Source organism: Engystomops pustulosus, chromosome 10, assembly GCF_040894005.1.
Source record: "Engystomops pustulosus chromosome 10, aEngPut4.maternal, whole genome shotgun sequence".
Classification (NCBI taxonomy): domain Eukaryota; kingdom Metazoa; phylum Chordata; class Amphibia; order Anura; family Leptodactylidae; genus Engystomops; species Engystomops pustulosus.
Genome location: NC_092420.1, coordinates 89,323,265 through 89,344,172, shown reverse-complemented (window position 1 = coordinate 89,344,172; position 20,908 = coordinate 89,323,265). Strand labels below are relative to the sequence as shown.

The 20,908-nt window shown below is 57.5% G+C and overlaps 2 protein-coding genes across 12 annotated transcripts in view; one reads left to right on the top strand and one right to left on the bottom strand.

Annotated features, from left to right (window-relative positions):
• Positions 1–20,908, bottom strand: part of PIK3R3 (phosphoinositide-3-kinase regulatory subunit 3) — an 87,295-nt gene that overhangs the window by 33,718 nt on the left and 32,669 nt on the right. The gene's annotated exons all lie outside the window — the stretch shown is intronic.
• Positions 1–20,908, top strand: part of MAST2 (microtubule associated serine/threonine kinase 2) — a 57,703-nt gene that overhangs the window by 29,567 nt on the left and 7,228 nt on the right. For 6 of the 11 annotated variants that reach the window (XM_072128630.1, XM_072128634.1, XM_072128636.1 and 3 more), the window contains 13 exons: positions 305–396; positions 7,245–7,320; positions 9,802–9,822; positions 10,117–10,195; positions 11,886–12,040; positions 15,382–15,457; positions 16,836–17,045; positions 18,379–18,480; positions 18,991–19,123; positions 19,269–19,336; positions 19,411–19,499; positions 19,585–19,793; positions 19,964–20,102. In XM_072128630.1, the coding sequence (XP_071984731.1) occupies positions 305–396; positions 7,245–7,320; positions 9,802–9,822; positions 10,117–10,195; positions 11,886–12,040; positions 15,382–15,457; positions 16,836–17,045; positions 18,379–18,480; positions 18,991–19,123; positions 19,269–19,336; positions 19,411–19,499; positions 19,585–19,793; positions 19,964–20,102 (1,449 nt within the window). The remainder of the gene's footprint in view (positions 1–304; positions 397–7,244; positions 7,321–9,801; positions 9,823–10,116; positions 10,196–11,885; positions 12,041–15,381; positions 15,458–16,835; positions 17,046–18,378; positions 18,481–18,990; positions 19,124–19,268; positions 19,337–19,410; positions 19,500–19,584; positions 19,794–19,963; positions 20,103–20,908) is intronic. The other 5 variants (XM_072128632.1, XM_072128635.1, XM_072128640.1 and 2 more) reach the window with 3 other exon arrangements.

The window sequence follows — 20,908 nt, the reverse complement described above, 5'->3', positions numbered from 1 at the left end:
AGCACAGTGTGTGTAAATATATATAGTATAGTCTATATAGCCAATTGGGGCACATTCAATAAGGGTTTTGCGCTGATTTGCACCACTCTTTTTAGTTCTTAGTTTAGCCACGTTCTTCAAGGCTAAAACGGCTTGCAGTTATTTAAGAAGTGTCTGTGCTGGGATAGTGGCGCACACAACACTATCATACTGTATTTATGTATATGTAACAGTTGCGCCCTCCCTGATGTGATGTCATCGGGGGTCTTCCTGATATTTGCTGCTGTTTCCATCTATTAATGTTCTCCTTTTGTTTCCTCCTCAGCTGCCGCACCAGTAATCGCAAGAGTCTGATAGTAGCTTCCAGCACGTCCCCAACACTGCCCCGACCTCACTCCCCGCTCCATGGACACACAGGTACAAGTAGGGCTCAGGGTGGGGTCCGAAGAGGCTCTGATGATGGGTCGCAGTGCCCCTGTATCATCTGGAGGGGAGGGGGGTCGCAGTGCCCCTGTATCATCTGGAGGGGAGGGGGGTCGCAGTGCCCCTGTATCATCTGGAGGGGAGGGGGGTCGCAGTGCCCCTGTATCATCTGGAGGGGAGGGGGGTCGCAGTGCCCCTGTATCATCTGGAGGGGAGGGGGTCGCAGCGCCCTGTATCATCTGGAGGGGAGGGGGGTCGCAGCGCCCCTGTATCATCTGGAGGGGAGGGGGGTCGCAGCGCCCCTGTATCATCTGGAGGGGAGGGGGGTCGCAGTGCCCCTGTATCATCTGGAGGGGAGGGGGGTCGCAGTGCCCCTGTATCATCTGGAGGGGAGGGGGGTCGCAGTGCCCCTGTATCATCTGGAGGGAGGGGGGTCGCAGTGCTCCTGTATCATCTGGAGGGGAGGGGGGTCGCAGTGCCCCTGTATCATCTGGAGGGGAGGGGGGTCGCAGTGCCCCTGTATCATCTGGAGGGGAGGGGGGTCGCAGTGCCCCTGTATCATCTGGAGGGGAGGGGGGTCGCAGTGCCCCTGTATCATCTGGAGGGGAGGGGGGTCGCAGTGCCCCTGTATCATCTGGAGGGGAGGGGGGTCGCAGTGCCCCTGTATCATCTGGAGGGGAGGGGGGTCGCAGTGCCCCTGTATCATCTGGAGGGGAGGGGGGTCGCAGTGCCCCTGTATCATCTGGAGGGGAGGGGGTCGCAGTGCCCCTGTATCATCTGGAGGGGAGGGGGGTCGCAGTGCCCCTGTATCATCTGGAGGGGAGGGGGGTCGCAGTGCCCCTGTATCATCTGGAGGGGAGGGGGGTCGCAGTGCCCCTGTATCATCTGGAGGGGAGGGGGGTCGCAGTGCCCCTGTATCATCTGGAGGGGAGGGGGGTCGCAGTGCCCCTGTATCATCTGGAGGGGAGGGGGGTCGCAGTGCCCCTGTATCATCTGGAGGGGAGGGGGGTCGCAGTGCCCCTGTATCATCTGGAGGGGAGGGGGGTCGCAGCGCCCCTGTATCATCTGGAGGGGAGGGGGGTCGCAGCGCCCCTGTATCATCTGGAGGGGAGGGGGGTCGCAGCGCCCCTGTATCATCTGGAGGGGAGGGGGGTCGCAGCGCCCCTGTATCATCTGGAGGGGAGGGGGGTCGCAGCGCCCCTGTATCATCTGGAGGGGAGGGGGGTCGCAGCGCCCCTGTATCATCTGGAGGGGAGGGGGGTCGCAGCGCCCCTGTATCATCTGGAGGGGAGGGGGGTCGCAGCGCCCCTGTATCATCTGGAGGGGAGGGGGGTCGCAGCGCCCCTGTATCATCTGGAGGGGAGGGGGGTCGCAGCGCCCCTGTATCATCTGGAGGGGAGGGGGGTCGCAGCGCCCTGTATCATCTGGAGGGGAGGGGGGTCGCAGCGCCCCTGTATCATCTGGAGGGGAGGGGGGTCGCAGCGCCCCTGTATCATCTGGAGGGGAGGGGGGTCGCAGCGCCCCTGTATCATCTGGAGGGGAGGGGGGTCGCAGCGCCCCTGTATCATCTGGAGGGGAGGGGGGTCGCAGTGCCCCTGTATCATCTGGAGGGGAGGGGGGTCGCAGTGCCCCTGTATCATCTGGAGGGGAGGGGGGTCGCAGTGCCCCTGTATCATCTGGAGGGGAGGGGGGTCGCAGCGCCCCTGTATCATCTGGAGGGGAGGGGGGTCGCAGCGCCCCTGTATCATCTGGAGGGGAGGGGGGTCGCAGCGCCCCTGTATCATCTGGAGGGGAGGGGGGTCGCAGTGCCCCTGTATCATCTGGAGGGGAGGGGGGTCGCAGTGCCCCTGTATCATCTGGAGGGGAGGGGGGTCGCAGTGCCCCTGTATCATCTGGAGGGGAGGGGGGTCGCAGCGCCCCTGTATCATCTGGAGGGGAGGGGGGTCGCAGCGCCCCTGTATCATCTGGAGGGGAGGGGGGTCGCAGCGCCCCTGTATCATCTGGAGGGGAGGGGGGTCGCAGTGCCCCTGTATCATCTGGAGGGGAGGGGGGTCGCAGTGCCCCTGTATCATCTGGAGGGGAGGGGGGTCGCAGTGCCCCTGTATCATCTGGAGGGGAGGGGGGTCGCAGCGCCCCTGTATCATCTGGAGGGGAGGGGGGTCGCAGCGCCCCTGTATCATCTGGAGGGGAGGGGGGTCGCAGCGCCCCTGTATCATCTGGAGGGGAGGGGGGTCGCAGCGCCCCTGTATCATCTGGAGGGGAGGGGGGTCGCAGCGCCCCTGTATCATCTGGAGGGGAGGGGGGTCGCAGCGCCCCTGTATCATCTGGAGGGGAGGGGGGTCGCAGCGCCCCTGTATCATCTGGAGGGGAGGGGGGTCGCAGCGCCCCTGTATCATCTGGAGGGGAGGGGGGTCGCAGCGCCCCTGTATCATCTGGAGGGGAGGGGGGTCGCAGCGCCCCTGTATCATCTGGAGGGGAGGGGGGTCGCAGCGCCCCTGTATCATCTGGAGGGGAGGGGGGTCGCAGCGCCCCTGTATCATCTGGAGGGGAGGGGGGTCGCAGCGCCCCTGTATCATCTGGAGGGGAGGGGGTCGCAGCGCCCCTGTATCATCTGGAGGGGAGGGGGGTCGCAGCGCCCCTGTATCATCTGGAGGGGAGGGGGGTCGCAGCGCCCCTGTATCATCTGGAGGGGAGGGGGGTCGCAGCGCCCCTGTATCATCTGGAGGGGAGGGGGGTCGCAGCGCCCCTGTATCATCTGGAGGGGAGGGGGGTCGCAGCGCCCCTGTATCATCTGGAGGGGAGGGGGGTCGCAGCGCCCCTGTATCATCTGGAGGGGAGGGGGGTCGCAGCGCCCCTGTATCATCTGGAGGGGAGGGGGGTCGCAGCGCCCCTGTATCATCTGGAGGGGAGGGGGGTCGCAGCGCCCCTGTATCATCTGGAGGGGAGGGGGGTCGCAGCGCCCCTGTATCATCTGGAGGGGAGGGGGGTCGCAGCGCCCCTGTATCATCTGGAGGGGAGGGGGGTCGCAGCGCCCCTGTATCATCTGGAGGGGAGGGGGGTCGCAGCGCCCCTGTATCATCTGGAGGGGAGGGGGGTCGCAGCGCCCCTGTATCATCTGGAGGGGAGGGGGGTCGCAGCGCCCCTGTATCATCTGGAGGGGAGGGGGGTCGCAGCGCCCCTGTATCATCTGGAGGGGAGGGGGGTCGCAGCGCCCCTGTATCATCTGGAGGGGAGGGGGGTCGCAGCGCCCCTGTATCATCTGGAGGGGAGGGGGGTCGCAGCGCCCCTGTATCATCTGGAGGGGAGGGGGGTCGCAGCGCCCCTGTATCATCTGGAGGGGAGGGGGGTCGCAGCGCCCCTGTATCATCTGGAGGGGAGGGGGGTCGCAGCGCCCCTGTATCATCTGGAGGGGAGGGGGGTCGCAGCGCCCCTGTATCATCTGGAGGGGAGGGGGGTCGCAGCGCCCCTGTATCATCTGGAGGGGAGGGGGGTCGCAGCGCCCCTGTATCATCTGGAGGGGAGGGGGGTCGCAGCGCCCCTGTATCATCTGGAGGGGAGGGGGGTCGCAGCGCCCCTGTATCATCTGGAGGGGAGGGGGGTCGCAGCGCCCCTGTATCATCTGGAGGGGAGGGGGGTCGCAGCGCCCCTGTATCATCTGGAGGGGAGGGGGGTCGCAGCGCCCCTGTATCATCTGGAGGGGAGGGGGGTCGCAGCGCCCCTGTATCATCTGGAGGGGAGGGGGTCGCAGCGCCCCTGTATCATCTGGAGGGGAGGGGGGTCGCAGCGCCCCTGTATCATCTGGAGGGGAGGGGGGTCGCAGCGCCCCTGTATCATCTGGAGGGGAGGGGGGTCGCAGCGCCCCTGTATCATCTGGAGGGGAGGGGGGTCGCAGCGCCCCTGTATCATCTGGAGGGGAGGGGGGTCGCAGCGCCCCTGTATCATCTGGAGGGGAGGGGGGTCGCAGCGCCCCTGTATCATCTGGAGGGGAGGGGGGTCGCAGCGCCCCTGTATCATCTGGAGGGGAGGGGGGTCGCAGCGCCCCTGTATCATCTGGAGGGGAGGGGGTCGCAGCGCCCCTGTATCATCTGGAGGGGAGGGGGGTCGCAGCGCCCCTGTATCATCTGGAGGGGAGGGGGGTCGCAGCGCCCCTGTATCATCTGGAGGGGAGGGGGGTCGCAGCGCCCCTGTATCATCTGGAGGGGAGGGGGGTCGCAGCGCCCCTGTATCATCTGGAGGGGAGGGGGGTCGCAGCGCCCCTGTATCATCTGGAGGGGAGGGGGGTCGCAGCGCCCCTGTATCATCTGGAGGGGAGGGGGGTCGCAGCGCCCCTGTATCATCTGGAGGGGAGGGGGGTCGCAGCGCCCCTGTATCATCTGGAGGGGAGGGGGGTCGCAGCGCCCCTGTATCATCTGGAGGGGAGGGGGGTCGCAGCGCCCCTGTATCATCTGGAGGGGAGGGGGGTCGCAGCGCCCCTGTATCATCTGGAGGGGAGGGGGGTCGCAGCGCCCCTGTATCATCTGGAGGGGAGGGGGGTCGCAGCGCCCCTGTATCATCTGGAGGGGAGGGGGGTCGCAGCGCCCCTGTATCATCTGGAGGGGAGGGGGGTCGCAGCGCCCCTGTATCATCTGGAGGGGAGGGGGGTCGCAGCGCCCCTGTATCATCTGGAGGGGAGGGGGGTCGCAGCGCCCCTGTATCATCTGGAGGGGAGGGGGGTCGCAGCGCCCCTGTATCATCTGGAGGGGAGGGGGGTCGCAGCGCCCCTGTATCATCTGGAGGGGAGGGGGGTCGCAGCGCCCCTGTATCATCTGGAGGGGAGGGGGGTCGCAGCGCCCCTGTATCATCTGGAGGGGAGGGGGGTCGCAGCGCCCCTGTATCATCTGGAGGGGAGGGGGGTCGCAGCGCCCCTGTATCATCTGGAGGGGAGGGGGGTCGCAGCGCCCCTGTATCATCTGGAGGGGAGGGGGGTCGCAGCGCCCCTGTATCATCTGGAGGGGAGGGGGGTCGCAGCGCCCCTGTATCATCTGGAGGGGAGGGGGGTCGCAGCGCCCCTGTATCATCTGGAGGGGAGGGGGGTCGCAGCGCCCCTGTATCATCTGGAGGGGAGGGGGGTCGCAGCGCCCCTGTATCATCTGGAGGGGAGGGGGGTCGCAGCGCCCCTGTATCATCTGGAGGGGAGGGGGGTCGCAGCGCCCCTGTATCATCTGGAGGGGAGGGGGGTCGCAGCGCCCCTGTATCATCTGGAGGGGAGGGGGGTCGCAGCGCCCCTGTATCATCTGGAGGGGAGGGGGGTCGCAGCGCCCCTGTATCATCTGGAGGGGAGGGGGGTCGCAGCGCCCCTGTATCATCTGGAGGGGAGGGGGTCGCAGCGCCCCTGTATCATCTGGAGGGGAGGGGGGTCGCAGCGCCCCTGTATCATCTGGAGGGGAGGGGGGTCGCAGCGCCCCTGTATCATCTGGAGGGGAGGGGGGTCGCAGCGCCCCTGTATCATCTGGAGGGGAGGGGGGTCGCAGCGCCCCTGTATCATCTGGAGGGGAGGGGGGTCGCAGCGCCCCTGTATCATCTGGAGGGGAGGGGGGTCGCAGCGCCCCTGTATCATCTGGAGGGGAGGGGGGTCGCAGCGCCCCCGTATCATCTGGAGGGGAGGGGGGTCGCAGTGCCCCTGTATCATCTGGAGGGGAGGGGGGTCGCAGCGCCCCCGTATCATCTGGAGGGGAGGGGGGTCGCAGCGCCCCCGTATCATCTGGAGGGGAGGGGGGTCGCAGCGCCCCCGTATCATCTGGAGGGGAGGGGGGTCGCAGCGCCCCCGTATCATCTGGAGGGGAGGGGGGTCGCAGCGCCCCCGTATCATCTGGAGGGGAGGGGGGTCGCAGCGCCCCCGTATCATCTGGAGGGGAGGGGGGTCGCAGCGCCCCCGATTATTCTAACCACTAATGGAACGGCAGCAAATGATGGCCCCTCTTGTCCCATGACTTCCATCTTGAAAGCTCAGGTTGCGGTAGCAGTAGACGACTGACCATGCTGTCCCATTACCTCGATGCTGTGGTGCTCCGGGCAGCCCCTCATGTTGTAGTGGGTGATGACCCCTCTTGTTCTATGATTTCCATGGTGACCTGTTCACTTGTGACCAACATGCTATAGCTCTCGGGGTCAGCGCCTCTTGACCTTTGACCTCCACGTTGTAGAGTAGGGGTTGTCCTAAGACCGACATGTCGTCACACTTGTGCTCACTTGACCAATGACCTCCTCCATTTTGTGGAGCTTAGGTCGGACCCACTTGCCCTATGACCCTCATGTTGGATCGCTGGGGTCAGACCCACTTGACCTATGACCCTCATGTTGGATCCCTGGGGTTCTGTGAGCCCTGGATTCTGTTTGCTATGAGATAACGCTGAGCTGTGACTCCCTCCTCCTCTAATTCTCCTGTCCTATTTCTTCATAAGTCTTAATATGCAAATCCCCTTAATATGTAAATCTTGAGAGGATGGAGGGTCCCTGGCAGCGAGGGGGGCTACGCTCTGCTGAGGCTTAATTCCAGAGCAGATGATGAGATGGGGCCTCATGCACCGCATCTTCCACATGTAACCCAGCGCATTACTGTGAAGTCTCCTCATCCCACAAGTGCTGGAGGGGTCTCGTCTGTCTGGGCTCAGCTGCAGGTCTGCAGAGCATTGCACCATGTGTCACTTACTGATAAACCACTCACTTTGGAGCTTCTCAGGGTCCTGCTGACACCCAGAATTACATTGACAACCCATTGCTTCCTAGTGACCACTTTAGATGTGACTGGAGCAGGAGGAAGGGGTTCAGGCTCCATGAACTCACAAGAGGTTTTGTCTCCACAGGCAACAGCCCCCTGGAATCCCCCCGCAACTTCTCTCCTAATGCTGCTGCCCATTTCTCCTTTGTCCCTGCACGGAGGTGAGTATCCATTGACCTATGTGCTGGTGTAGCTTAGTGTCCACTGCGGGTTTTCCTGTATGTTACATGGGACTGTTCATTTCATCCTGTTTCATGGGACTGCTGATGTAGAGGATGAGGAGGCGGCTGCAGGACGGGGATGTAGAGGATGAGGAGGCGGCTGCAGGACGGGGATGTAGAGGAGGAGGAGGCGGCTGCAGGACTGGGATGTAGAGGAAGTGGGGATGCTGCAGGACTGGGGATATAGAGTGGGGAGTAGGTAGCTGCAGGATGGGGAGTTGGAGGCTTAATTCCAGCGCAGATGATGTGATGGGGCATACGTGCACCATGTCTCCCACGTGTCCTGGAGGGGTCTGGCCTGTCTGTAGGCACAGTTGCAGGTCTGCAGAGAGAGGAGGAGGAGGAGGAGAGAGAGAGGGAGGAGTCGGCGGCTGCAGGACTGGGATGTAGAGGAGGAGGCGGCTGCAGGACTGGGATGTAGAGGAGGAGGCGGCTGCAGGACTGGGATTTAGAGGAGGAGGCGGCTGCAGGACTGGGATGTAGAGGAGGAGGCGGCTGCAGGACTGGGATGTAGAGGAGGAGGCGGCTGCAGGACTGGGATGTAGAGGAGGAGGCGGCTGCAGGACTGGGATGTAGAGGAGGCGGCGGCTGCAGGACTGGGATGTAGAGGAGGCGGCGGCTGCAGGACTGGGATGTAGAGGAGGAGGCGGCTGCAGGACTGGGATGTAGAGGAGGAGGCGGCTGCAGGACTGGGATGTAGAGGAGGAGGCGGCTGCAGGACTGGGATGTAGAGGAGGAGGCGGCTGCAGGACTGGGATGTAGAGGAGGAGGCGGCTGCAGGACTGGGATGTAGAGGAGGAGGCGGCTGCAGGACTGGGATGTAGAGGAGGAGGCGGCTGCAGGACTGGGATGTAGAGGAGGAGGCGGCTGCAGGACTGGGATGTAGAGGAGGAGGCGGCTGCAGGACTGGGATGTAGAGGAGGAGGCGGCTGCAGGACTGGGATGTAGAGGAGGAGGCGGCTGCAGGACTGGGATGTAGAGGAGGAGGCGGCTGCAGGACTGGGATGTAGAGGAGGAGGCGGCTGCAGGACTGGGATGTAGAGGAGGAGGCGGCTGCAGGACTGGGATGTAGAGGAGGAGGCGGCTGCAGGACTGGGATGTAGAGGAGGAGGCGGCTGCAGGACTGGGATGTAGAGGAGGAGGCGGCTGCAGGACTGGGATGTAGAGGAGGAGGCGGCTGCAGGACTGGGATGTAGAGGAGGAGGCGGCTGCAGGACTGGGATGTAGAGGAGGAGGCGGCTGCAGGACTGGGATGTAGAGGAGGAGGCGGCTGCAGGACTGGGATGTAGAGGAGGAGGCGGCTGCAGGACTGGGATGTAGAGGAGGAGGCGGCTGCAGGACTGGGATGTAGAGGAGGAGGCGGCTGCAGGACTGGGATGTAGAGGAGGAGGCGGCTGCAGGACTGGGATGTAGAGGAGGAGGCGGCTGCAGGACTGGGATGTAGAGGAGGAGGCGGCTGCAGGACTGGGATGTAGAGGAGGAGGCGGCTGCAGGACTGGGATGTAGAGGAGGAGGCGGCTGCAGGACTGGGATGTAGAGGAGGAGGCGGCTGCAGGACTGGGATGTAGAGGAGGAGGCGGCTGCAGGACTGGGATGTAGAGGAGGAGGCGGCTGCAGGACTGGGATGTAGAGGAGGAGGCGGCTGCAGGACTGGGATGTAGAGGAGGAGGCGGCTGCAGGACTGGGATGTAGAGGAGGAGGCGGCTGCAGGACTGGGATGTAGAGGAGGAGGCGGCTGCAGGACTGGGATGTAGAGGAGGAGGCGGCTGCAGGACTGGGATGTAGAGGAGGAGGCGGCTGCAGGACTGGGATGTAGAGGAGGAGGCGGCTGCAGGACTGGGATGTAGAGGAGGAGGCGGCTGCAGGACTGGGATGTAGAGGAGGAGGCGGCTGCAGGACTGGGATGTAGAGGAGGAGGCGGCTGCAGGACTGGGATGTAGAGGAGGAGGCGGCTGCAGGACTGGGATGTAGAGGAGGAGGCGGCTGCAGGACTGGGATGTAGAGGAGGAGGCGGCTGCAGGACTGGGATGTAGAGGAGGAGGCGGCTGCAGGACTGGGATGTAGAGGAGGAGGCGGCTGCAGGACTGGGATGTAGAGGAGGAGGCGGCTGCAGGACTGGGATGTAGAGGAGGAGGCGGCTGCAGGACTGGGATGTAGAGGAGGAGGCGGCTGCAGGACTGGGATGTAGAGGAGGAGGCGGCTGCAGGACTGGGATGTAGAGGAGGAGGCGGCTGCGGCTGCAGGACTGGGATGTAGAGGAGGTCGCAAGCTGCAGTTCTCTTTACTCAAACTAGATGGCAGTAGTCTCCTGTATCTCCTGGTCCTCATGGCGCGGGCAGTGTATACAGGTGTGATTGGTTGTGTAATGTGGATTATAGGAGCCGCATCATGTGACTAATATGTGACATCTCTTCTACCCAGCCACGGACACCGCACGGACAGGTAACCCCACCAGCCTGTATCCGATTCCCTCATGTCTCTCCACTACTTTATACATCACGTCTGTGCCCACCGATCCTGCGCCATTACATTTGTGCCCACTGATCCTGCGCCATTACATTTGTGCCCACCGATCCTGCGCCATTACATTTGTGCCCACTGATCCTGCGCAACATATTACATATCACGCCACATATTTTTCTGGGTACCGCACCCCGCGTCTGAATCCATTGCCATCTGCTCCTGTCTCTCTGATGGTTGAACCTTCATCTCTAACCTTTCCTTCATGTTTTTCAGGACTGATGGCCGCCGTTGGTCACTGGCATCGCTGCCATCTTCCGGATATGGAACCAACACTCCCAGCTCTACTGTCTCAGTAAGCGGCCGCCCCCTCTCCTAAATGTAACTGTGGTCTCCTTGTTCTGCTACCTCCATGTTTGAGGTCTCGGTCCTCCTCCTCGCCTGCTCACCCCCCCCCGGGTCACTGTCCTCCTCCTCGCCTGCTCACCCCCCGGGGTCTCTGTCCTCCTCCTCGTCGTCTGCTCACCCCCCGGGTCTCTGTCCTCCTCCTCGCCTGCTCACCCCCCGGGTCTCTGTCCTCCTCCTCGTCTGCTCACCCCCTGGGTCTCGGTCCTCCTCCTCGTCGTCTGCTCACCCCCCGGGTCTCGGTCCTCCTCCTCGTCGTCTGCTCACCCCCGGGGTCTCTGTCCTCCTCCTCGTCTACTCACCCCCCGGGGTCTCTGTCCTCCTCCTCGTCTGCTCACCCCCCGGGGTCTCTGTCCTCCTCCTCGTCTGCTCACCCCCCCGGTCACTGTCCTCCTCCTCGTCTGCTCACCCCCCGGGTCACTGTCCTCCTCCTCGTCTGCTCACCCCCCGGGGTCTCTGTCCTCCTCCTCGTCTGCTCACCCCCCGGGTCACTGTCCTCCTCCTCGTCTGCTCACCCCCCGGGGTCTCTGTCCTCCTCCTCGTCTGCTCACCCCCCGGGTCACTGTCCTCCTCCTCGTCTGCTCACCCCCCGGGTCACTGTCCTCCTCCTCGTCTGCTCACCCCCCGGGTCACTGTCCTCCTCCTTGCCTGCTCACCCCCCGGGTCACTGTCCTCCTCCTTGCCTGCTCACCCCCCGGGTCACTGTCCTCCTCCTTGCCTGCTCACCCCCCGGGTCACTGTCCTCCTCCTCGCCTGCTCACCCCCCGGGTCTCGGTCCTCCTCCTAGTCTGCTCTTACTCGGGTCTCTGTCCTCCTCCTCGCCTGCTCACCCCCCGGGTCTCGGTCCTCCTCCTAGTCTGCTCACCCCCCGGGTCTCTGTCCTCCTCCTCGTCTGCTCACCCCCCGGGGTCTCTGTCCTCCTCCTCGTCTGCTCACCCCCCGGGGTCTCTGTCCTCCTCCTCGTCTGCTCACCCCCCGGGGTCTCTGTCCTCCTCCTCGTCTGCTCACCCCCCGGGGTCTCTGTCCTCCTCCTCGTCTGCTCACCCCCCGGGGTCTCTGTCCTCCTCCTCGTCTGCTCACCCCCCCGGGTCTCGGTCCTCCTCCTCCTCCTCCTCGTCTGCTCACCCCCCCGGGTCTCGGTCCTCCTCCTCCTCCTCCTCGTCTGCTCACCCCCCGGGTCTCGGTCCTCCTCCTCCTCCTCGTCTGCTCACTCCCCCGGGTCTCGGTCCTCCTCCTCGTCTGCTCACCCCCCGGGTCTCGGTCCTCCTCCTCGTCTGCTCACCCCCCCGGGTCACTGTCCTCCTCCTCGTCTGCTCACCCCCCGGGTCACTGTCCTCCTCCTCGTGATCTGCTCACCCCCGGGTCTCGGTCCTCCTCCTCGTGATCTGCTCACCCCCGGGTCTCGGTCCTCCTCCTCCTCGTCTGCTCACCCCCCGGGTCACTGTCCTCCTCCGCGTGGTCTGCTCACCCCCCCGGGTCACTGTCCTCCTCCTCCTCCTCCTCCTCGTCTGCTCACCCCCCCGGGTCACTGTCCTCCGCGTGGTCTGCTCACCCCCCGGGTCACTGTCCTCCTCGTCGTCTGCTCACCCCCGGGTGTTGTACTATGTCTTTAGTGTCTCTTCTGTATTCTCTGTACTCAGTCGTCCTGCTCATCTCAGGAGAAGCTGCACCAGCTGCCATTTCAGCCGACGGCGGACGAGCTTCACTTCCTGACCAAACACTTCAGCACCGAGAACATCACCGACGAGGACGGACGCCACTCCCCTGCCATGCGCCCCCGGTCCCGGAGCCTCAGGTGATTGTCCTGCCCTTGTAGATGGATGATGAGGGCAATTGTAGAGGGAGCGCTGAGTCCAGAGGCTTTGTGTCATCTCCAGAACCCACAGGCCATGGCCGCCATCCCCCACACCCTCTGTCACACACTGTCATGACACAATATGTGATAAATACACTCCGTATATTACATGCCATAGATACTGATACACCCCGTATATTACATGCGCTATACACTTATACACCCCGTATATTAACATGCCATGTATACTGATACACCCCGTATATTACATGCGCTATACACTTATACACCCCGTATATTACATGCGCTATACACTTATACACCCCGTATATTAACATGCCATGTATACTGATACACCCCGTATATTACATGCGATATATATACTGATACACCCCGTATATTACATGCGATATGTATACTGATACACCCCGTATATTACATGCGATATATATACTGATACACCCCGTATATTACATGCGATATATATACTGATACACCCCGTATATTACATGCGATATATATACTGATACACCCCGTATATTACATGCGATATATATACTGATACACCCCGTATATTACATGCGATATATATACTGATACACTCCGTATATTACATGCGATATATATATACTGATACACTCCGTATATTACATGCGATATATATATACTGATACACCCCGTATATTACATGCGATATATATATACTGATACACCCCGTATATTACATGCGATATATATATACTGATACACCCCGTATATTACATGCCATGCGATATATATATACTGATACACCCCGTATATTACATGCCATGCGATATATATATACTGATACACCCCGTATATTACATGCCATGCGATATATATATACTGATACACCCCGTATATTACATGCCATGCGATATATATATACTGATACACCCCGTATATTACATGCCATGCGATATATATATACTGATACACCCCGTATATTACATGCCATGTACACTCACCGGCCACTTTATTAGGTCCACCATGCTAGTAACGGGTTGGACCCCCTTTTGCCTTCAGAACTGCCTCAATTCTTCGTGGCATAGATACAACAAGGTGCTGGAAGCTCCTCAGAGATTTTGGTCCATATTGACATGATGGCATCACACAGTTGCCGCAGATTTGTCGGCTGCACATCCATGATGCGAATCTCCCGTTCCACCACATCCCAAAGATGCTCTATTGGATTGAGATCTGGTGACTGTGGAGGCCATTTGAGTCCAGTGACCTCATTGTCATGTTCAAGAAACCAGTCTGAGATGCTTCCAGCTTTATGACATGGTGCATTATCCTGCTGAAAGTAGCCATCAGATGTTACAGGGTACATTGTGCTCATAAAGGGATGGACATGGTCAGCAACAATACTCAGGTAGGCTGTGGCGTTGTACCAAGGGGCCCAAAGAGTGCCAAGAAAATATTCCCCACACCATGACACCACCACCACCAGCCTGACCCGCTGATACAAGGCAGGACGGATCCATGACACCACCACCACCAGCCTGAGCCGCTGATACAAGGCAGGATGGATCCATGCTTTCATGTTGTTGACGCCAAATTCTGACCCTACCATCCAAATGTCGCAGCAGAAATCGAGACTCATCAGACCAGGCAACGTTTTTCCAATCTTCTACTGTCCAATTTCGATGAGCTTGTGCAAATTGTAGCCTCAGTTTCCTGTTCTTAGCTGATAGGAGTGGCACCCGGTGTGGTCTTCTGCTGCTGTAGCCCATCTGCCTCAAAGTTGGACGTACTGTGCGTTCAGAGATGCTCTTCTGCCTACCTTGGTTGTAACGGGTGGCGATTTGAGTCACTGTTGCCTTTCTATCAGCTGGAACCAGTCTGCCCATTCTCCTCTGACCTCTGGCATCAACAAGGCATTTCCGCTCACAGAACTGCCGCTCACTGGATGTTTTTTCTTTTTTGGACCATTCTCTGTAAACCCTAGAGATGGTTGTGCGTGAAAATCCCAGTAGATCAGCAGTTTCTGAAATACTCAGACCAGCCCTTCTGGCACCAACAAGCATGCCACGTTCAAAGGCCTCAAATCACCTTTCTTCCCCATACTGATGCTCGGGAGAACTGCAGGAGATTGTCTTGACCATGTCTACATGCCTAAATGCACTGAGTTGCCGCCATGTGATTGGCTGATTAGAAATTAAGTGTTAACGAGCAGTTGGACAGGTGTACCTAATAAAGTGGCTGGTGAGTGTATATACTGATACACCCCGTATATTACATGCGATATATATACTGATACACCCCGTATATTACATGCCAAGCGATATATATATATACTGATACACCCCGTATATTACATGCGATATATATACTGATACACCCCGTATATTACATGTGATATATATACTGATACACCCCGTATATTACATGCCGTGTATACCGATACACCCCGTATATTACATGCCATGTATACCGATACACCCCGTATATTACATGCCATGTATACCGATACACCCCGTATATTACATGCCATGTATACCGATACACCCCGTATATTACATGCGATATATATACTGATACACCCCGTATATTACATGCGATATATATACTGATACACCCCGTATATTACATGCGATATATATACTGATACACCCCGTATATTACATGCGATATATATACTGATGCACCCCGTATATTACATGCGATACATATACTGATGCACCCCGTATATTACATGCGATACATATACTGATGCACCCCGTATATTACATGCGATACATATACTGATGCACCCCGTATATTACATGCGATACATATACTGATGCACCCCGTATATTACATGCGATACATATACTGATGCACCCCGTATATTACATGCGATACATATACTGATGCACCCCGTATATTACATGCGATACATATACTGATGCACCCCGTATATTACATGCGATACATATACTGATGCACCCCGTATATTACATGCGATACATATACTGATACACCCCGTATATTACATGCGATACATATACTGATACACCCCGTATGTAACATGCGATATATACTGATACACCCCGTATATTACATGCGATACATATACTGATACACCCCGTATATTACATGCGATACATATACTGATACACCCCGTATGTAACATGCGATATATACTGATACACCCCGTATATTACATGCCATACACCGCCTGACAAAGCTGGCACACTGACACGGCCGTCACCTCCCAGACCCCCTGTCACACACGGACATGGTGGACTTCAGGTTGATGCTACATGGGCAGCTGTTGTCCCCTCATGCTGTATATACTATATCTGTTAGGGCTGATGTTTCTGCTTCCCCCCTAGTCCCGGCCGTTCCCCCGTCTCATATGATGGAGAAATTATAATGATGAACCACGTGTACAAGGAGCGTTTCCCTAAGGTGAGTCCTTCCCTGGTCTCCTGGCTGTGCCATGTTCCCTGGTCGAAGGTTGTTAGGAGGGTAGGCTATGCCGGGGGGGGCGGAGGATGTTGGAAGAGCAATGCCAGGAAGGGTCGGAGGTTGTCGGGAGGAGGGGGCTATGCCGGGAGCATTTGGAGTTTGTCAGGAGCAGTGGGGGGGCTATGTTGGTGGGCTATGCTGTGAGGGGGGGGGAGGGTGTTATTCCGGGCAAGGTCGGAGGTTGTCGGGGTGGGGGGCGGCTATGCCAGTGGGATTGGAGGCTGTCAGGAGGGGGCCTATGCCGGTGGAGGGGGGATTTGGAAGTTGTGAGGAGGGGGGACTACGGCGGGGTTCATTCGGGGGTGGGGACAGTTGGGGGGGATGGAGTCTGTTGGGTGTTATGCCTCGGTGGGGCAGAGGTTGTCGCAGGCTATTCCTGGGAGGGTCAGAGGTTACATAGTTTATACGGTTGAACAAAAGACGCACGTCTATCAAGTTCAACCAAGGAAGGGAAGGGATTGGATGACAAAGGGGTTTAAGGAAGACAATTCTATATATCATAACCACCATGTTATAAAAAGGCATCTAGGCGCTTATTGAAGCTCTTTGCTGTCCCTGCTGAGCTCTGCTCCTGAGCTCTTTGCTGTCCCTGCTGAGCTCTGCTCCTGAGCTCTCTGCTGTCCCTGCTGTGCTCTGCTCCTGAGCTCTCTGCTGTCCCTGCTGTGCTCTGCTCCTCAGCTCTCTGCTGTCCCTGCTGTGCTCTGCTCCTCAGCTCTCTGCTGTCCCTGCTGTGCTCTGCTCCTCAGCTCTCTGCTGTCCCTGCTGTGCTCTGCTCCTCAGCTCTCTGCTGTCCCTGCTGTGCTCTGCTCCTCAGCTCTCTGCTGTCCCTGCTGTGCTCTGCTCCTCAGCTCTCTGCTGTCCCTGCTGTGCTCTGCTCCTCAGCTCTCTGCTGTCCCTGCTGTGCTCTGCTCCTCAGCTCTCTGCTGTCCCTGCTGTGCTCTGCTCCTCAGCTCTCTGCTGTCCCTGCTGTGCTCTGCTCCTCAGCTCTCTGCTGTCCCTGCTGTGCTCTGCTCCTCAGCTCTCTGCTGTCCCTGCTGTGCTCTGCTCCTGAGCTTTCTGCTGTCCCTGCTGTGCTCTGCTCCTGAGCTTTCTGCTGTCCCTGCTGTGCTCTGCTCCTGAGCTTTCTGCTGTCCCTGCTGTGCTCTGCTCCTGAGCTTTCTGCTGTCCCTGCTGTGCTCTGCTCCTGAGCTCTCTGCTGTCCCTGCTGTGCTCTGCTCCTGAGCTCTCTGCTGTCCCTGCTGTGCTCTGCTTTGTCGGGGCTTGTAGAGATCGGTCTGCTGTCGCCTTCACTCCTGTGACTTGTCTCTGTTTGCTGAAGGCCACGGCTCAGATGGAGGATAGACTGTCAGAGTTCATCAGCCGCAATGCCCCGGAGAGCGTGCTGCCCCTGGCCGACGGTGTCCTGAGCTTCATTCATCACCAGGTCATCGAGCTGGCCCGTGACTGTCTGGGAAAATCCAGAGACGGACTGATCACCTCACGTTACTTCTGTGAGCTGCAGGAAAACCTGGAGAAGCTCCTGCAGGATGTGAGTATCTGCCATAATGGCAGTTCTGGATAATGGCAAAGAAATCGAACACCTGGACCTGACTATTATCCAAAATTGGTGGTGTCAGTATCGGGCATAGCGGGAAGGGCATGGCCTCAGCCATAACAAATTGTTGCATAAACCCGGGTAAATTATAGCGGGAGGCTGCGTAGTGTCGCTAGAGGGACCAATAATCTGTCACCTGCAGAACCATCCATTCTACAGCGATCAATCCTCAATTCCAGTGGATGTCCCCCCTCTGTCGTCACCATAGCGAACTACTGCATCGTAGTCCCAAGTGCAGGGGCACATAACGTGGCATCCCAGCGGGCATTCCTTCCCCAAATATCAATCTGTAGCGGAGCAGCTTCACTCCTGAGCATGTACATAAAATGCAGCCAAATCCATCTCCACTAAAAGCGTACAAGTGGTTGCAGAACTCGCAGCAGATGGGCACGGCTTTTCAAGCCATGGGTAGCAGTCTACAACCGATTGACAGTCCAATGAGCATTTCCCTGGCTGATGTAACATAACTGATGGTGATTGGTGCAGGAGGCTGAGTATCGGGGAGTGTTTCGGAGAAGTTCTCACTAGTCCCAGGTCCTCTCCTGTCGCTCCACTCTGTGTCCTGACACTAGTTGTATTTCCATTGATTTATTTTTGTGAATTTGTTGTCAGCACATTCCGGACAGAACAAAGTAGTCAATGAGAATATCTTTCATTTAGATCTAGGATGTGTTATCGGAGTGTTCCCTTTATTTTATTTTTTTGAGCAGTGTACATAAATATCTCCTGCCAGCACTGGTGTAGCTGAGCTTTTTTTGTAGCCTCCCGCTCGCTTCAGCCTTTTCAGTTTTATCCAGACCTCTTTTGTAGGATTGTGATCAATGCTTTGTGATGGCTCCATAACATTGACTTTATTCTCCATCAGCCGCTGTGTAACCAGTCTGGCTGCAGCTTTGGGTCATTGTCCATATGGAGGACCCATTTGCGTTATGTTCCGGGCTGATGTTTTGAGTTGTTATTCAGTATCGCCACATAATATTCTCTCCTTATGATGTATCCATTATATGTTGTGCCCCAGTCCCTCCACAACATGTTTGGATGATTTTGGGCTTCTCCCTTTTCCTCCAAACATAACGATGGTCGGGTCTGGGCGGTGCTGGGCCTCACCTGGACTGGGCTTGGGCCACAGCCAGTAGTCACAGCGTGTCCACAACATATCTTTATTTGGACTTTTTTCTTAGTCCCATCCATGCACCTATAAGGCTGCTGCCAGTCATTTCTAGGCTCTCCTGCCCTGTTTGTTGTGACTTGTGTTCTTGTCTCGCAGGCTCATGAGCGCTCGGAGAGTTCGGAGGTGGCCTTTGTGACTCAGCTGGTGAAGAAGCTGATGATGGTCATCGCCCGGCCGGCCCGACTCCTGGAGTGTCTGGTAAGATGTAGCCTTTGCAGCGGTCCTCCTCCTGGGACACTGTGTGTGTAGGTCACGGTGTTATTGTTTGGCGGTATTATTAATACATCACTGAGGGAATAGTCAGAAGTAAGGGGCGGGACGCCCGGTATGAAGTATGACCTATAATTAACCCATGCAATGCTGGCGTTTTGGTAATGATACACACTGTGCCACCCCATCAACCTTTCTGGGAACAGCGGGTGGTCACCTTTGCCCTAAGCGCTGAAGGCGCTGAATTTGTTAAATGATTTCATAGTATCATAGTTTATACGTTTGAAAAAAGACACTTGTCCATCAAGTTCAACCAAGGAAGGGAAGGGATTGGATGAGGAAGGAATTTGGGGGAAACATTTATATATAACATATTCATTAGTGTTATTTAGGTGTAAGAAGGCATCTAGACCCTTCTTGAAGCTCTCTGCTGTCCCTGCTGTGACCAGCGCCTGAGGCAGGCTATTCCACAGATTGACAGTTCTGTCTATTCTCCAGGAGTTTGACCCAGAGGAGTTCTACCATCTCCTAGAGGCGGCAGAGGGCCATGCCAAGGAAGGAGAAGGCATCAAATCTGACATCCCCCGCTACATCATCAGCCAATTGGGGCTCAACAGGGATCCCCTGGAGGGTGAGTGCCCATGAAGCGGGGTCAGACCTATGGATGTGGCATATAGGCGCTTTCCACTGTGCTCATTGTGGTGGTGCACATGGTGCCGCCTCATACATTGTCAGAAATTCTGTCCCAATCCAATGTGACTCTGATGTGTCTGTAGAAATGGCCCAGCTGAACAGCTACAACAGCAGCAGCACAGACACTCCGGAGATGGACGACTCTGTGGAGGTACCCGCTGCCCCTCGCTGATCCTCCATAACCGTGTCTATTCCGGCTGTAGCTGATCATACCTTCTCTTCCAGGATCGTGGTGCTCCCGTCATACCCCCCAAGAAGACACCATCAGAAGATGAGTTTGAGAACATCAAGCTGATTAGCAATGGCGCCTACGGGTAAATGAAGGATGTCATGCCCGGTATCCACAGAGCAGTGGGCACTGCTGTCACAGAGTGATAACCTGTAACCTCTTGTCTCCAGGGCGGTGTATCTGGTGCGGCACAAGGAAACACGCGAGAGATTTGCTATGAAGAAGATCAATAAGCAGAACTTAATCTTAAGGAACCAGATCCAGCAGGCGTTTGTGGAGCGGGACATCCTCACCTTTGCGGAGAACCCCTTTGTTGTCAGCATGTTCTGCTCATTCGAGACCAGGCGCCACCTTTGTATGGTTATGGAGTACGTGGAAGGTGTGTACCAGGACTTGTGCCCTTTAATTGTCCTGTTATTCCTGTGTATGTGGAAGGTGTGTACCAGGACTTTTGCCCTATACCCTATAATTGTCCTGTTACCTCTGCGGTTCCGGTGCTGATGGGAGGTCCGGCAACTCTCCGTATACTGACGTCTTTCTCACTCGCAGGTGGGGACTGCGCCACTCTCCTGAAGAACATCGGTGCTCTACCTGTGGACCTGGCCCGGATGTACTTTGCAGAGACCGTCCTGGCTTTGGAATATCTCCACAACTATGGAATCGTCCACCGGGACCTGAAGCCGGACAAGTAGGTGTCACCGCTCCGGAAAGATGTAGTAATGACCCTTCTTTCTGCATTTCTTAGGGTCATTGTACCGCTGAGTATATTCTCACTAGCAGGCAATAGTGTTCACTAGTGGAGACCCCTGAAATCTGCAAGGCAGAACATGGGGGAACACGAAAACCCCACATACTAGATCTCAATAAACAAAATCTTCCAATTCTTCATTTAAATAGCTGAAAAAAACTAAATATAAAAATGATAAATGAAGATCACTTTGAATATCCCCTGGGGATCTGGATGTGGAATGATCTTCAAAATCAGATTGGAAAATCACATTTCATGCTGATCCAACTTCCTTGGAAATGCATAAAGACAAGGAAATAAGGTTCAGTTCCTAGTGTCTTTATGACCTTCTATCAATGCCTGTGCCTGCTTTTGATGATCAGTTGTGTATGGCCTCCACCTGCCTGTATGACCTCCCTACAATGCCTGGACATGCTCCTGATGATGCACAGGAGTGTGCGGCCTCCATGTGCCTGTATGACCTCGCTACAATACCTGGACATGGTGATGATGAGGTAACAGATTTTCTCCTAAGGGATCTCCGCGCAGACCTGGATGAAGGCATCAGTCAACTTCTGGATAGTTTGTGGTGCATCATGCATTGGTGAATGGAACGAGACATGATGTCCCAGATGTGCTTGATTGGATTCAGGTTTGGGGACAGGCAGGACAGTCCATAGCATTAATGCCTTCATCATGTAGGAAGTGCTGACAAAATACAGCCATATCAGGTCTAGCATTGTCATGTATCTGCAGGAAACCTGTGC